Below are 18,049 nucleotides of genomic sequence, written 5' to 3'. Positions count from 1 at the left end.
TAATTATCCTAGCTAGAATCTCCAGTTCAGTGTTGAAGTTGTCTTGTTCCTAATCTTTGGGGGTAAAACTTCAGTCTTTGACCATTAAGTATGTTTTTAGTACTTGTGTTTTTTGTACATAGCCTGTATCAGGTTGAGGAAGTTCCTTTGTGTTCTTACTTTGTTGAGTGTTTTATCAGGAAAGGATGTTAGACTGTGTTAAATGCTTTTGCAGTATCTGTTGAGATAATTGTGTGGGTTTTGTCCTTAACACCTTAATATGGTCTTTTAGGGGTACCTGGGTGGCTCAGTGTGTTCAGTGTCCGACTCTTGATTTCGGCTCAGGTCATGATCTCAGGGTTATGAGATTGGCCTCGCGCTGAGCATGGAGCCTGCTTAAGATTCTCCCTCTCCCTCTACCCACCCCTCTCTCTAAAAAAAAAAAAAAAAAAAAAAAAAAAAAATATGTATATATATATATATATATATATATATATATATATATATATATATATATATATGGTCTTTTACATTGACAGATTTTCATGTTAAACTAACCTGTCATTCCTAGGATAAATTTCACTTGGTTATGGTGGATAATCCTTTTTACATGTTTCGGATTCTGTTTACAGGTATTTTATTAATGCTTTTACATCAATATTCATAAGAAATCTTAGTCTGTAGTTTGCTTGCCTAGTTTTGGGATCACAGTAATACTGACTCCGTAGAATGATTTGGAAAGTGTTCATTTCTCTTTTATTTTTGGAAGAGTTTGTGAAAGATTGATGTTATTTTGTATTTAAACATTTGGTACAATTCACCAGTGATGTATACTGTGTGGGGGCTTTTCTTTGTGGGAAGTTTTTTGATGGCTAATTCGGTCTCTTTACCTTACAAGTCCATTTAGATTTTCTTTTTCTTCAGTCAGTTTTGTATCTTTCTAGGAATGTATTTGTTTTATTTAGACTACTTAATTTGTTAGCATACAGTTGATAATAGCACTCCCTTCAGATCCTTTTTATTTCTCTAAGGCCAGTTCTGATATCTCTTCTTTCATACTTGATTTTATTAATTTGACTGTTACCTCCCACCCCATGGTCAATCTAGATAAAGTTTTGTTAATTTTATTGATCTTTCAAAGAACCAATTTTTAGTTTTATTAATTTTCTTTTGTCTTTTTCTATTTGCTATTTCATTTACTTCCATGCTAGTGTTTATCATTTTCTTCCTTCTGCTTACACTACATTTAGTTTTATATTTTTAGTTTTAAAGTTTAAAATTAGATTATTGATTTGATATCTTTCTTCTCAATAAAAGCGTTTACAGCTACAGAATTTCCTCAGATCACTGCTTTTTGTTGCAGTCATACATTTTGGCATATCATGTTTATTTTTTTGTGTATCTTTTCCTAATTTTCCTGGTTGATTTCTTTTTGATCCATTGGTTATTTAGGAGTGTGTTGTTTGATTTCCACACATTTATGAACTTACCAAAGGTCTTCCTGTAACTGATTTCTGTTTTCATTTCATTGTGGTTAGAGAACATGCTTTCTATGATTTCAGGGGTTTTTTTAAAGGTTTATTTTATGGCGTAGCATATAGTCTATCCTAGAGAATGTTCTGTGTGCACATAAGGATATGTACTCTGCTTTTCTTGGGTGCAGCATTCTATAGATGTCTGTTAGATCTAGTTGGTTTATAGTATTGACCAAGTCTTCTGTTCCCAGGTTGATATTGGGCCTAGTTCTTCTCACTGTTGAAAGTGGGGTATTGTAGTCTCCAAACATTGTTGTGGAACTGTTTCACATTTTAGTTCTACCAGTTTTGCCATAGGTACTTAGAGGCATATGTATTTAGAGGCTGTATTAGGTGCACATATATTTATACATACTTAAGTCTTCCTAATTGACTGACTTTTTTATCATTTAAAATGTTCTTCTTTGTCTCTACTGACAATTTTTTTCTTAAATTCTCTTTTGCCTGGTACTAGAATACTCCAGCCGTCTTTTGATTTCTGTTTGTGAGGTTTATCTTTTTCATCCTCTATAATTTTTTTTTTTGTCTTTAAATCTAAAATATGTCTCTTATAGACAACATACGGTTGGATCATTTTTTTTTCCCATTCTGGTAATCCGTATCTTCTGTTTGGAGTGTTTAATCTGTCTACATTCAAATTAATTACTGATTGGGTAGAATTAAGTCTACGGTGTGGTTTTGTTTTCTTTCTTTCTTTCTTTTTTTTTAAGGGAGAGCAGAGGGGGAGGAACCAAGGGAGAGAGAGAGAGAGAATCTTAAGCCAGCTCCATGCCCAGCGTGGAGTCTGACGCAGAGCTCCATTTCACATATCTCACAACCCTGAGATCATGACCTGAGCCAAAATTAAGAGTTGGACGCTTAACTGACTGAGTCACCCAGGCATCCCAGTTTTGTTTTGTTTTTTTTAAGATTTTATTTATTTGAGAGAGAACATGGCGGGGGGGGCAGAGGGAGAGGGAGAAGCAGACAAGCAGACTCCCCACTGAGCAGCGAGCCCAGTGGGGCTTGATCCCAGTAACCTGGGATCACGACCTGAGCCAAAGGCAGAAGCTTAACCAACTGAGCCACCCAGGCTCCCCCCAGTTTTGTTTTCTTTATGTCTGATGTATCTTTTTGTTGTTTTATTCCTTTATTGCTCACTTTTTCTAGTTAAATTAATATTTTTCACTATACCATTTTAATTCCCTTTTTCTTTTTATATACTTTCTTTGAGTTCTCTTAGTAGTTACCCTGAGAATTAACAGTTAACCTTTTAACTTAAAACAATCTAGTTTGGATTAATATCAGCTTAATTTCAGTAGTATGTTAAAACCTTGCTGTAATACAGCTCTTTTGCCTTTTGTCTCCTTTATGCTGTTATTGTTATTCAGATTACATCATTATACATTGTAAGCTTATCAATACATTTTTGTAATTATTTCCTTATGAAGTTGTCTTTTAAATCAGTTGGAGGAGGTACCAAAAAAAAAAAAAAATACTGTCTTTCATATTTACCTATGTAGTTACCTTTTCTACTGCTCTTTATTTCTTCATATAGATTTGAGTTACTGTCAAAATGCCCTTTTGTTTCAAACTGAAGGACTCCCATTAGTTTTTCTTGAAGGGCAGATCTGCTAGTTATGATCTCTCTGTTATCATTTATCTGGGAATATGTTCATTTCTCCTTCCTTTTTAAAGGATAGTTTTGCTACTTATTGAATGATAGGTTGAGTCTTCTTTTAGCACAAAATATTGAAAGCCTATTCCTACTAACTTTTGACCTCCAAGATTTCTGATGCAAAGTCTGTTGTTAGTCTTACTGAGAATCCTGTATGATGTGTTCTTCTCTTGCTGCTTTCAAGATTCTTGGTCTTTGTCTTTCAGTAGTTTGACTATGATATTTCTAGATGTGGATCTTTTTTGAGTTTATCCTGTTGGAGTTTGTTTAGCTTCTTGGATGTGCATATTAATGTTTTTCATTAAATTTGGGGGGTTTAGGGCCATTATGTATTCAAATATATTTTTCTCCCCTTTCTCTCTTTTCTCTCCTTCTGGGATTCCCATTAGTCATATGATAGTACAGTTGATATCCTATATATCTCTGAGGCTCTGACATTCTTCTTTTTTCTTTCTGTTCCTCAGACTAGGTAATCCCAATTTACTAATCTTAGAAGTTCACTGATTATTTCCTCTACTAGTTCAAATCTCCTGAACCCTTCTAGTTAATATTGTACTTTTAAACTCTGGAATTTCTATTTAATAATTTGTTTTTTATTGACATTTTCTATTTGCTGTGATATATATATATATATTTTAAATCTAGTAAATCTAATGTCTGGGCTTTCTCAGGGACAATTTCTGTTGACTTATTTGATTCCTGTGTAGAGTTATACTTTACTGCTCCCTTTTGTGTATCATAATTTTTTGTTGATAACTAGACATTTGAAATGGTATAATGTGGCACATCTGGAAATTAGATTTTCTACACCTACTCCCCATGGCTTGTCATTTTGTTATTGTTACTGTTAATATCTATTTAGTTGGTGACTTTCCTGGAGTAATTCTATATAAAGTCTGTATTTTTTGTGTTTGACCACTGAAGTGTCTGTTTGGTCAGCTAATGGTTAGACAATTTCCTTAAATGCCTGGAACCAAGTTCTGCAACCTTTTCCGAGGGGTTCTGTGTGTGTTGGGATATGTTTTCATTGCTTCGATAGGCAGTTTATAACTCTGCCTTACTTACACTTCACCTTCTGCTTGCACAAACTGTCAAGGTTAACCAGAGATGAAAAATTAGAGCCTTCTCTGGGCATACACACAGTCCTGCACATGCACATGGCCTTCTACGTTTCCAGGAAGGTTGGAGCTTTTCAAAGTATCCTATAGACATGTCATTTCCCAATTTTTCCTTTTAGTTTTTTGGCCAGTTCCTTATTTGTCCTAACTCATATCATCATCTAAGTTGCCACTGACTGTTTTTGACAAATGCCCTCAGGATACAGTGTTCACACTGCTGGCTCTGAGTCACACCAAATAAAGACAAGCCAGAGAATGGAACTTTACAGACTTTTTAGGGCTGCCACATAGGTCATATAGTGGTGCTTCCCTGGATATAAGGCTTTGGAGGCACTCTGAACCCATTCTGTCCTATCTGGTGACTGCTAGCCTGCTAGGTTTTGGTTACCATAGTTGTGAGTCTGTTTTTAAGGCTGCCATAGAAACTGGCAAGAGGTTAATGGGAATGGGACAGGTTAAAACTCCACAAAGCTTGCAGTTTTTGCCAAGATTCAACTGGGTTTTTTGGGAAATACATACTCCTTGGATTGTTGTAGGGCTTTGGCTAATTATCATACTTCTTAAAAAGTTGGGTTTGACCATTTTTGTCAGTGTTCTTGCCTTTATGGAAGAGCCAAATTTTCTCCCGCATTCCAAAAGTGCTTCTCTTCTACTCACTTGTTCATGTGCTCAAGTTTTCCATTTGCATCTTAAAAATTCTATGTGCCAGGCACCTGGGTGACTCAGTCGTTAAGCGTCTGCCTTCAGCTCAGGTCATGATCCCAGGGTCCCGGGATCGAGCCCCGCGTCGGGCTCCCTGCTTGGCGGGAAGCCTGCTTCTCCCTCTCCCATTCCACCTGCTTGTATTCCCTCTCTCGCTGTGTCTCTCTCTGTCAAATAAATAAATAAAATCTTTAAAAAAAAAAAATTCTATGTGCCGATTCCTGTTTTTCCATTTGAAATACTGTTTGGTAAATTTTATAGCATCTTATTATATGTGTACATCTCCATATGTAACACATTTAGAATTATATAGTAACATAGGGATGTTTTCCATTAAGCTTTTTCATTATCTTTCTGTTATTCTTATCTTCTTCCCCACTAAACCAAATGCTCATATGTGTGTACATGAGCTTTCCCTAGAATATTTGGATTGACATTAGAATTGGAAATAGACGAGCATCAGTGTTTAAGATGAGTAGTGAATTATTGATGTCTGGCTATTAGCAACCTGAAAAGCTTTTCTCTTTACATTTATAAACTGATTACTCAGGTTTCTTTTGCACAGTCTTTCCTAATTAACTCTGCCTGTAGTCATTTCAATAATTCCCTCCACCCTTGAATATAAACTGTAGTAATCAGATGGGCACACATGTTAATACACATATATAAGCTGTCACCTTGGCCCAGTTTCAGTTTCCCACCTAACTTCCCAGTTCGGTATCCTCAACAAATTGTGACTAAGAAGCTAATATGAAGAAAATCCTTTGGGGCGCCTGGGTGGCTCAGTTGGTTAAGCGACTGCCTTCGGCTCAGGTCATGATCCTGGAGTCCCTGGATCGAGTCCCGCATCGGGCTCCCTGCTCGGCAGGGAGCCTGCTTCTGCCTCTGACCCTCCCCCCTCTCATGCGCTCTCTCTCTCTCATTCTCTCTGTCTCAAATAAATAAAATAAAATCTTTAAAAAAAAAAAAAAAGAAAAAAGAAAATCCTTTGATGACCTTCTTCATGTGCCTTCTTTAATAGAAATACCAAGTTTTTAACACCCTCCTTTCAGCATAATCTTAAGGAAAGTCACAGTGAACCAAGCAGCCTCATATTTACTTGATTCCATGAAGGCCTCTAACTTCAAAATTAAATATGTAAATTTACAGATTAAAAGCATAGGCTTAGGAGAAAAGCAGACCTGCTACTATCTAGAATCTTCCAAACTGTGTGATTTAGACAAATAATAATTCTTTGAGTTTATAATTAAAGAAATTAAAGGCATGATAAATACTAAATAGGGTAGTAGTTATCAATACATGTGTATGTTTACAAATATGCACACACACACACATATACATAGAATATGCTTTAAGGCACCTGGATGGCTCAGTTGGTTGGGTGTCCGACCCTTGGTTTTGGCTCAGGTCATGATCTCAGGGTTGTGAGATTAAGCCCTGCTTCAGGCTCCACACTCAGTGGGGAGTCTGCTTGAGATTCTCTCTCCCTCTGCCCCTCCCCCTGCTCATGTGTTTGCTCTCTCTCTCTAAAACAAAAAAAAAGAATACACATATATACACTATGTGCTTAGCACATCCCTGGCATATAGTAAATATTAAATGGTAGATACATATATTTCTAGATATGTATAGAGTAATACACACATACTTATAGCATAACAGATTATTAAATAACAGATGTACATTAATGCTGAAAAAAGACCCAAACTGAGATTTATATATTTGTTTTAGAACTTGTAAATTTAAAACCTTGGTTGAATAAAACTAAGACATCTAAATGAGGTGTTTTTATGTAAAATATTTCATACAACAGAGCAGATAATTATAAATGTATTAATTCCTGCTAAACTTTTAAAATAAAGATTTTTAGCATATAATGTTTGAAACAGTATATTTTTCTTAATTTTATTCTAAGCATTTTCAGGTCAAGAACCATAGGCTGCATTTCTTTGTATTTCCCATACTATGTACACTGCCATACATACAGAACACACTTGAGATACTTATTATATGAATGAGATATTAATTCATCTTTTTAGAAATTGTTTATAATTTTAATGAATTCTGTTAATAAGTTTAACAAATGTTCTTAAAAGTGCTCTTAAGTAGTTCTCAAAAGATTGTCTGGAAATATCAAGGACTGCAGCTGTTTGCACTTAGGGTTGGTGGCCAGGAAATCCTGAAGATGCCATTAAGCATCAAAAAGAGATTTAAATTTTGTTCTCTGAAGACTTGTCTCCAGACCTTAGGTTTCTTTAAAGTAATACGTCTGTTACCTCTATAATGCATGTTTAAGCCCAGAGACTTACACTTGTACTTTGCTCTAAAAGAAAACAATAGAAATTGCAGCTCACTTAGACATTTTAGAGTTCCTGTAGGTGCCTATTCAAGTTTAGAGGGGACTTTTCCAAAGTAGTTTTGGTAGCAATACAGGTCTATTTGAAGACCCTTTCATAACTTATTTATCTATATTTATTTTTAAGTTTTTAACATTTATCTGTTTATGTCTATATTCTTCACAAGTTCATACATTTTTTTCATTTTAATATTTATAAATTTTCGTGTTTCAGTATTTTAAAAATTTTTTTTACTACCTCTCACAATTCTATGGCTTATGGAAACACCTGGCCAGGAAAGTAGCATCTACACATAGATCAAAACCAAGTAATAAATGCAGTACAGTAAAAGGAAGAACATTCATTTATCATAAGAGATATATTTCTATCTATAATCTCTCTTAAACCATGGAGTATAAAATTTATAACTACTAAAATTGTGTCTATAAATTGTGCATAATATGTTCTTTGCAAATACTTGAATTTATTTTTGTTTAAATATGCATCTAGTTCTTTCTTACTAATAATTTTATATTTACTCATAGCTCATGGTTTATTAAGAGAATTTAAAGAAATTCATCATACTTTTCAGAAGGAATTATAAATTATTATTTTAGAATTTAGTATGAGCATACACCCTGATACTATGTATTAGCAACTTAAAGTAGATAAACAGAAGAGTAACTTGTACAAATACTAAAAGTATCCCTTTTTTGAAAAGGGCTACCAGACCAAAACCAATGAAACATCCAATAAAACAGAAACTCTCTTAGAGCAGGGATTTTTGTCTGTATGGTTCACTGCTATCTCCCTACGCTATAAGAGACAGTAAGCACAGTAGGTACGACATGATTATTGCTAGGTGAACAGATTTGATTTTTCAGTTTTGCTTGTTTTTCTATTTTAAAAATTTCACTAATCCTCAAGAGATTGTAGGGAAACCTAAGAAATGTTTGCCCTGACTCCTAGTTGCAGTTTGAGCTTGTGCTTTTTGATAAAATGACAAAATAGATGTTGAATTACTCAAATCTGGAGCTAGTCAACATTTCAGTGAGACAAGAGGAAAGCTAAGCAAGATAAGTAAAATTAATAGGAAAGGAGGAACGGGTTTACTTTTTTTTTTTTTTTTTAAGTTTTGCCAGTAACACTTTGTTATAAGATGTAGCTTTATATTTCTTACCCAATCAGTTGCATACTTGATATGTGCAAAAAATAAGTGTGCATATTTTATAAAGTAGATCATTGAAATAAAGTATTAACTAAACTTTAGGTATGTTAGAATCACCTGGAAGGCTTGTTAAAACAGATTGCTGGGCCCATCCTCAGAATGTATGATTTTAGTTGCTCTGGAATGGGGTCCAAGAATTTGCATTTCTAACAAATTTCCAGGTAATGTTGTTGCTGCTGGTCTGGAGACCATACTTTGAGACCCTAATCTAAACAAGTGATTCATAAATCTCCCTCTGCTATCTCTCCCAAAAAAGAAAATTACACTGTCATTTTTCTTAACTAACAACAACAACAAAAAAAAAATCTGTAGTCCAGTCTATAAAAATTTGCATCATTCTCTTGATTTTTTTAAAACGTATCTCAATTAAAAGATACATTTTGGAGACTTTTTAAACGAAGCACTAATGATTCACTGTAACAAAATGTATGAATTATGATTTCCAGTAAGAAAAGTTTTAAGTGAATAATAATCATCGTATAAAATGAGTAGCTTTATTTGTGAAGTCCAAAGGTCAAGACATTCGTATTTGTCAAAGTGGTATTTCCAAATGATAATTCAGAAGAAATGTTTTATTGTTGTTGTTCTTTATTATTACCAGGAGGCTTTTCCTGTGTAGTGTTGCAGCAATCAAACAAGCTTTTCCAGTTCATGGATGATCACAAATAATACAGCTACACTATTATACAACAAATTAATATTTTGAATTTACTTTAAAATCTATGAATGCTGTTCTTTTGGAATAGTTATTGGGAGTACCTGGTGTAATAGAATTTTAAAGCTGCAGGGTATACCACATAGGATCTGATCCAAACCCCTTAGTTTACAGACATCCAGTCTGAGTGTTTTATGATATACTTCAGCCTTGGAAGGCCCCAAACAAGACTGGAAACTCAGTGTTTTGATTCCTAGTTTGGTATTCTTTCCATTGCCCTAGTTACTTTACCAGAAGGTATTTGAATTAAATATTTTCAAATATTTGTTTGATGAAGTATATAAGATTCACATATACTAGCATTATATAGCAGGATAGAAACAGAGTTTGTCTGGTACAGGGACAATAAACTTTGTGCAATTATTTACTTTTTTATCTCTGTTTCTTAATTTATTATTATCCAGATAAGATCAGTTAAAAATAACAGGACCTTGGTTTCTTTTTTATAAATATGTTTCGGGTATCTTATGTAGTACTTATGGAAATAATCATAAGAGACCATATACATTCCTACCACGTGATGCTAGAAATAGGGCTGTATGTTTCTTTATTCCTTGCATGAAATAAAATATAGGCCCAATGTCACTCTTAGTAGTCTTTGGATATTCAGTAATGTGCTTCTGTGCAATTCAGAATTTATTGTTAAATTTGGCTTTCTACTAACATTTTTTAAGTTATTCTTTTTTTCTGTTTTCATAATAAAGACCAAATATTCTGTAATTGACATTATTGAGGAATGAGACTTTCTTAAAGCTTATTTTACTTGTTAAGCAATTACTGGGGGCAGTGGACAGGCATAGGCAGGGCAGGAAAGGGGGCCCACCCAGAGGCTGGCTGGCTGCAGCATGGCTCATGAGCTGGCACACTGATGCTCAAGTGCATGGTGCTTGGTGAGACAGGGTGGTGGACAAGACATGCTTACTCATGAGTTGTGCCACTGACACCTTCCTGGAGGAGTGGTGCCCACCATCTTCAGTGCAGTCAGCCTCAGTGTAGAGAGCAGGCAGCACCTCCTGAGGCTCTGTGACACAACGGGCATGATCACACAGGAGAACTATCATCTGAGGCCTTCATCTTATCCAATGACTGTTGTCTTCCTTTTATGCTGCTCTGTGGCCTCATTTCAAAATGTGAAGGAGGAGTGGGCACCAGAACTTAGGGAGTACACACTAAATGTGCCTCGCTTAATAGGAGCTCAGACTGATCTGCGAGGTGACCTCACAGCTGTAGCAAGACTGAATAATACGGAAGAAGAACCTGTATGTATAGAACAAGGACAGAAACTAGCAAAAGAGACAGGAGCTCCCATGTGGAAAGTTCAGCTTTAACCCAGAAAGGATTGAAGACAGTGTGTGATGAGGCTGTCATAGCCATTTTAACTCCAAAGAAACACACAGTTTAGTTAAAAAAAAAAAAGTATCAAGATGTATAAACAGTTTTTTGATTATATGAGAAATATTTTCAGTGGCCAAGGAAATGGTCTGTTTCTCTCAGAAAGCAATTGAAGTGCTACAGTTATACCCAGACCTCTTCTAAATAGTGAAGAAGTTTAGAACTGGAAAGAAGGTGGGGAGGGGGGGAACCCCTGTCCTTAGAGTTTTACAAATTCATTAAGAATGTTTCCTAAATGTCCAAGCAGCAGAAAACAGCATCTGAAACACAATCTATCATAAACATTTTGTTTCAGCTGGAAGGTACAGTCTTTCAGGCTGTTTCATAGGTTAAAAAGCTATAGTCCCATCATGTTGTAACTACATAAAAAACAGTGCTGTAAGTGGAGCTGCCTGGCTTAAACCATACTTGTTTCTGCACAGTCCTTATGGAATCTGCGAAAAGAAATATCTTCTCCCTTGGCTCCAATTAATTGTAAGAGCAAGAGCATGTAAGTCACTTTCTGTTCCAGTATACCCAGAGTGGTAAAATCATAAGACTAGCCACATAGCCAGAGGTCACTCTAAGGATAGAGGAGAGGGCCATTCATGAGGATAAAATATATAAAATAAAATTTTTTTAAAAAGCAATGTCTTATTATCACTTGTGTACAAGTTAGGTTTATGTAACCTAAATATTTATTTATAAAAGCTTAATGTGCTTTCTTAAAGAATGCCAAACGTATAATAAGGTCATAAGTGCCTTTATCATGAGCACTAAAACTGTACACATTTTAGGTAATGTGCTTTTAACTGTAACAAGGCATCTGGCAAAAAAAAATAATAATTACTGAGATGTTACTTTTTGTTTCACCTTATGTTAATTGGTCATAATCCTGCCAGTAACCATAAAAGTACCCTTAATAAGTCTTTGGCTGAGTACTGATGTGCCCACACTTGGGATAAAACTCCATAAGGAAAGAACCATCAGGAATTAGTAGGCTACATAGCAGAATGGGAACAATTCACATTCCTGACAGCCAAGTTGGAAAAACTTTCTAATATGTGGGGCATGAAGTAGAATTATCAGGAGGATCACACCCTAGTAGTGGGGGTTACTGAGCCCTAGACTAAAAGCCTCCTGAATCTGCTCTAACAAAACTTAAAATCAAACCTGGAAAGGGTCAAACTAATCTCAAGTAACTACATGCCAGAAAAAGGTCCAACACTCTATAAGGGAATACAAGAAAATCCAGCATTCACCACAGTAAAACTCACATGTATTAGTTTTCTAGGGCTATTATAATAAATTACCACAAACATGGTGTGACTTAAAACAAGAGAAGTTTATTCTTTCACTATTCTAGAGGCCAGAAGTCTGAAATCAAGTTAAGCAAGGAAGAAAGCAGAGGGAAGGTGGTGGGATCCAGATGGACATTGGCTGCAGCCTTGCACAAAGAAGCTCCCCAGTGACCATAGATCCAGCTGAAGCAGTCAGTACTAGAGGAGAAAGTACTCGGGTGTCTGAGTTTATTCAACATAACAGCCTGTTGAATGACTTGGGACCATTATGAGTATTGATTCTTATATTATAGTTGAAGTTGCAAGAAACCTCTGCTGCTGAACAATACCAGTTCCTTCAGTACACTGGTTTCAAGAACCATTGAGACTTCTTCAGAGATAACAATAATAATGAAAAATCTCTCAGAAGATAATATAAAGAAGAATTCACCTAAATGTCTTATAACAGCCTGGCAGACTCTGCTTTTTTAAACCAAGAAATTGTCTCTGGCAAGCACTGCTTTGAAGACTGAAAAATGAATGTCAGGAAATAAATAAATAAATAAAAGCTCGCAGTGCCACTTCCCTCATGACTGCCCCCAAGCAGTTCGGCAAGCTTTGCGGAGAAGAAGGAACTCTGTTTCAAGTATGTGAATCGTGGACAAAATTTGACCATTTCCCAGACCTGTCATTACCAATGTGGGCACATAAATGAATGTTTTTGAACTTCTTTTGCAGAAAGATGTCATAACTCCTGTGTCAGCTCAAAGATATTGCCGAGGATATTCTGTCACATAAGTGCCAGAGCACTGTGTGGTACGTTATAAAAGATACTCATCACAAGAATGGTCAAGACACATGACAAGACCTACCAGAAGACAAAAAATAGATACAGTATTAATTTAAAACAAACCTCTTGATGGGATTGTGTCTCCCAACTTTTTTTTTTTAAGGTTTATTTATTTATTTATTTATTTATTTATTTATTTATTTATTTATTTGAGAGAGAGCATCAGCGGGAGGGGCAGAGGGAGAAGAGAATCCCAAGCAGACTGAGCGTAGAGCCCCATGCAGGGCACCATCTAACGACCCTGAGATCACAACCTGAGCCGAAACCAAGAGTCAGACGTTCAATTGACTGTTCCACTGAGGCACCCCTCCCAACTTTTTTATGGAGCTTTACTTTACCCTAAAACACTGAGATTGTAGCAAAATGTAATTGCAGATGGGGAAGGCAATTATGCAGAATCCACTGCAAATCAAAATAAGCAGAGAAGTTTACTGTGTATACTAAGATGCTCAAAGAGAGTAGGTGGTCCTCAAATGAGATGGCATGTTGGATGAAAACACACACTGGAATATAAGCAGGTTATCATAAACCACGTGGCTTTGGTCATGTACCTTCAACATGATGATGAAGGAATGGTCGTAACTCCACTGCCAGAACGTAGACTTGGCATGTGAAGCACGCCGATTCCTCACTGTATAGCGATTGTGCACTTGCATGTCAGGAATGGTATGATGATGACGTTCTCCAAACACTGTTCCTTTGCTTGGAGGGATGTGGCCTCCCCAACCATCACCCTCCTGAGGATGTTGGTGACAAGGCCATTGTTTCTACATTAGGAGATAATATTATATAATAGTGTTGGACACAGTACAGTAAGCTGGTAAGGACCTAAAATGGCTAGAAGTGAGGTACTGGCGAGTGGCGGTGCCAAGACAGGCAGAGAATGATTCACCTGACACCATCAGGTTGTAGAACTGTGTTAGTCTGCCAGGACCGCTGTAACGAAGTACCGTCACCTGAGGGCTTCAACAAAAATTGATTTGCTCACAGATCTAGAAACTAGAAGTCCAAAATCAAGTAGCCTGCTCGGTCGGTTTCTCCTGATACCGCTCTCCTGGCCCTGCAGACAACTGCTTTCTCACTGTGTCCTCCTTTGTCCTTTTGCTCTGCACGGTTGGCTGTGCTATTTCCTCCTCTTTTTTATAAGGACACAAGTCCTGTTGGATTAGGGCCCCACCCATATGACCTCATTTGACCTTAAGTATCATATTTAAAGGCCCTATCTCCAAATACAGTCACCTGGTGAGGGCTTCAACCTATGAATTTGGGGGAGCATACAATTCAGTCCATAACAGGGATACAGAGGGTGGAACATATTTGCCAGGACTGGAAAGCCATGTAGAACTGGTGTGCTATGCTTGATTGTATTATGAGACAGGTAATCCGTGGATACTTTATTAGGAAAATGGAAATCTAGGATCTTCTAGGTCTTTTGGACCCCTGTACCTCTGAAGGAACTCTTACCACCCGACCCTGGTAGACCATTCAGAAAAGTTTTTCTGACTCCAGTTTGATGAATTCCACATTATCAAAGTCCACCCAAGGACACAAGCCTGATGTGGGACTTCCTGAACGATTCTCTTGCCTAAGCTGAATCTCTCCTGCTCTTCTTCCCAGCAGCCACCTCTGAGTCCAGAGAAATAAGCATACACGGACTTCCTACTTCCGTAAGATTCATCAGAGCTGTGCTGTTTCCATGTACCAGAGCCAGGATGAGGAACAGCAGGGGCAGATCCTTACAGTTTTCTAGGACTGGGTTGCAGGTGTCTGGAAGGAGCACAGTGGGCCTGCAAGTGACCCGGGATCGTTGGTCCCGTCAGCACAGCCAACTGCTTAAGTAGTGCCACCCAAAAACGTGTCTGATCTTTCATGAGGGATTAGGATCTCTGTCCCTCCCTTCCTCTCTGCTGCTGCTTCCCCATGTTTGATTCTAGACTGAGATGTCCTATAAATGTATTTAGTTTTGAAAAAATAAAAAGTGTAACTCATAGTTGACTTTAGTCAAATTACTAAATTTCTCTGCATAAAATTCCTCATTTATGAAATTGGAGTAAGAATTCATGCCGTCACAGGATTGTCCTACAGATTGTGTAAGAACTTACGTAAGCCACTAGCACTGTACCTAGAACGTGGCAGGCACTCAGAACATTTTCATTAGCTTTCTTCTTCTGTGATAGTACCAAGTAGGAGAATAAAGGAGAAAAGGTTTGGAGACGAAAGAAGGAAGGGAAGAGTTAAAAGTTCCGCTTTTACAGAAATGATTTGGCATCAGCGCACTCAAAGCTATAAGAAATTTGTAAACTTGAAACAACATCCTGCAGAACATGTTGTGAATTACAGACTGTTCTAAGCAGTTGGAATGGCATTGTACCATATCTGACTTGAATTATTATTACTGCCCTAACACCATATAGTGACAGCAGGTAATTCCAGATTTATCCATTAAAATTTCCTGGTTAATGTGTTAATAAATATTGTAAATTAATTAAAAGGCACCATCCAGAGTTTCGTGAACTGTTACGGCATCTCCTACTTAAAACCTTTGTCTCTTCCCATTGCCCATAGTATGAGTATGAGCTCCTGCAGCATGCATGTTCCTTCAGTCCCTACTTACCCCTGCAGCCTCACCTTCCTCCACCCAGCTAGCTGGGCTCTTACCTCTAATTCAGGCTCCCACCAATTTGAACTATTTTGGGTTTCTGTTCCCTGGACTCTGACACATGCAGTACAGTCTACCTGAGACACGCTTTCCATCTCTTCTCCTGGCCAGTTCCTGATTATCCTTTATTCTCCTGCAGAGCCTAAATGAGGTAACCCTTCTAGAAAGGATCCTGTATTGTTGTATATTTCGCCCCTAGCCTAGTACCAGGCACGTTAGGATTTCAGTAAATACTTGTTAAGTAAATGAATTAGTACTCAACCTAAATGCAAAGGATTGTAATGATAATTTTCCATTACATATATAGTTGTATAACCTGTTATTTATTTATTTTTTTTTTTAAGTAGGCTCCATGCCCAGTGTGGGGCTTAAATTCACCACCCTGAGATCAAGACCTGAGTCAGGATCAAGAGTAAGACGCCTAACCCACTAGCTACCCAGGCAACCCCTGTTAATTTTCAAATCCCATTTAAGTAGGAAAAGAAGTAGTTTATTCTTTAGTATACATACCATGTCCTACATTATACAATGCATGACATATAAGATGGATTAAGGTCTCCCTCCCCCTTATAACTGCTATAAGGAATTTCTTAAGTTTCTGTGCACTCATTCATTTTGATTTTAGCTTTTAAAAAAGGAAAAAAAATCAATACAGAGAAGAGAATTCTTGTAGAAAGGTTTTTCCTCTTAAAATTGTATCTAGTGAGGGTGCCTGGGTGGCTCAGTTGGCTGGGCAACTGCCTTCAGCTCAGGTCATGATCCTGGAGTCCTGGGATCGAGTCCCACATCGGGCTCCCTGCTCAGCGGGGAGTCTGCTTCTCCCTCTGACCCTCTTCCCTCTCGTGCTCTCTGTCTCTCATTCTCTCTCTCAAATAAATAAATAAAATCTTTAAAAAAAAAATTGTATCTAGTGAAAATAACCTTAATAGTATTTTAAAAGTAGTCAAAAGATTTAGATTGTTGATATAAAATACCAAAAAGCATGTGTTTGTGGGGAAATATATGTTAAAAAGAAACATAAACAGTAAACCAAGTGATCACAATGAAGTTATGTAATCAGGTTGTTTCATTGCTCTTTCCTTTTTATAAAATTGTTGACATTCAGAAGAATTTTTTTTCAGGTACATCTGCTTAGAGATGGGAGAATGGGATCTAAAGGTAGTATAAAACAATTCTAAGAAAGTGAATGGTGTGTGAGCCTTTTTTTTATTTGCTTCACAAGTAATTCACTTGTAAAAAAATTAACATCTGCTATTTTGAAGCTAATCTTAGTGTATTGAATGCTCTTAACCATTTCTCAATCCCACAGTCTTTTATCTTGCTTCTCCTGCTGTGTTCCCACCACCCCTGATCCCATTAGCAAGCCTTGAGACAGCCTCAGACTTACCAAAGTACTGCTTTGGTTTCAGCTGCTCTTCTGCAAGAGGAAGTGAATGTTGGGGGTTTTCTCTGTGGTACAGTTGTGATAAAGCTGTGGTGGTCTTATCTCTCTCGTAGGTAGTGGCTCTTTATGACTACACAGCGAATCGATCAGATGAACTAACCATGCATCGCGGAGACATTATCCGAGTGTTTTTCAAAGATAATGAAGACTGGTGGTATGGCAGCGTAGGAAAGGGACAGGAAGGTTATTTTCCAGCTAATCATGTGGCTAGTGAAAGTAAGTTTTATGCTCCCTTCCTGGTTTACTAATATGGTATAACTGATAGTCCAAGATTTTATCATTTGCTACCTTTTAATTTACTTAATTTACCCTTTTGCTTATGTTTACCAATGGGTATTGCTTTTCGTTCTCATGATGCAAAAATAAATAAATACATACATACATAAAAAAGAGGGGGCAGTAATGCACTAGAAAGCTACTCCATTCTGAGATTGGAATATTTGCTTCACAGACTTATCCCGGGGGCCCTGCCTGTCTGGCTGCCAACATTCCTCTTCAGCCCTTTCTGCCCACCGCCTGCTCCACACACAGTTATGTCGGCCCTTCTGTGGCCACAGTGACTCCTCCGCCGACAGGCCCCGGCAGAACCTCTAGTTCCCCAAGCCCCATCCTTTGACTTTGTATACCTCAGTTCCACCTGGAACCTGTTAAAACAGACCTGCAGTTGACTGTTTCATTCTCAGGTAAATCAAGTCCCCATTTGTGAAAGGCCAAAGAAATGAGCTGGAGGAGAAATTCTAAACAGGAGTTGGTGAGAGCTGTAGCTTTACTACCAGGCCTTGAGAGGTGCAGATCGAACTGATGCAGAGAGCCTGGAGATGAAATAGCTTAAAGACTGAAGAAAGGGGAGAAGTATAATAGTGCTTCCTCAGAAGAATGCTTCCTAGTAGCAGTTCCCTCAGTAGTGTGGTAGGAAAGCCCAGCACTCAAAAGGTCAGGAAAATGCAGCACCAATACTGATACGCCTCAGTTTCCTCCTGTGAAATGAGGAAGTTGAGCTCTGTCACCTCTAAGCTTCCTTCCAGAAACACTGAAATTGTATAGTTCTGGTGTAAAATGTAGTATAGGCAGCCTCGAGAATACTCCATTTTGAATCATTATCGTTAAGTCTTTTGTTTCTGCAAAGAAGAAATTATTATAAATAACACTTGACTTTCAGGCTTGTCTGTAAAGCC

General features: G+C 37.3%; 1 protein-coding gene and 1 pseudogene across 24 annotated transcripts in view; both read left to right on the top strand.

Moving 5' to 3' along the window:
• Positions 1–18,049, top strand: part of AHI1 (Abelson helper integration site 1) — a 227,091-nt gene that overhangs the window by 163,185 nt on the left and 45,857 nt on the right. For 8 of the 24 annotated variants that reach the window (XR_010413773.1, XR_010413774.1, XR_010413772.1 and 5 more), the window contains exon 23: positions 16,928–17,090. The exons of 10 other annotated variants lie outside the window; for them this stretch is intronic. Coding sequence is in view for 5 of the 14 variants with exons in the window: in XM_064598126.1 (XP_064454196.1) it covers positions 16,928–17,090 (163 nt within the window). In the remaining 9 variants the exon portion in view is untranslated. Of the gene's footprint in view, positions 1–12,007; positions 12,568–12,659; positions 12,738–14,388; positions 16,523–16,551; positions 16,589–16,927; positions 17,091–18,049 lie in introns of those variants that run through there. 6 more of the 24 variants (XR_010413784.1, XM_064598129.1, XR_010413783.1 and 3 more) reach the window with 6 other exon arrangements.
• On the top strand, positions 494–12,001 carry LOC135365619 (rho-related GTP-binding protein RhoQ-like; annotated as a pseudogene).

The sequence above is a fragment of the Mirounga angustirostris genome, unplaced genomic scaffold, assembly GCF_029215605.1.
Source record: "Mirounga angustirostris isolate CCGP_5_RB_7025 unplaced genomic scaffold, mMirAng1.0.hap1 SCAF_8, whole genome shotgun sequence".
NCBI classification, from domain to species: Eukaryota; Metazoa; Chordata; class Mammalia; order Carnivora; family Phocidae; genus Mirounga; species Mirounga angustirostris.
The sequence above is the reverse complement of the archived record's forward strand: the minus strand, read 5'-3'. Positions and strand labels throughout refer to the sequence as shown.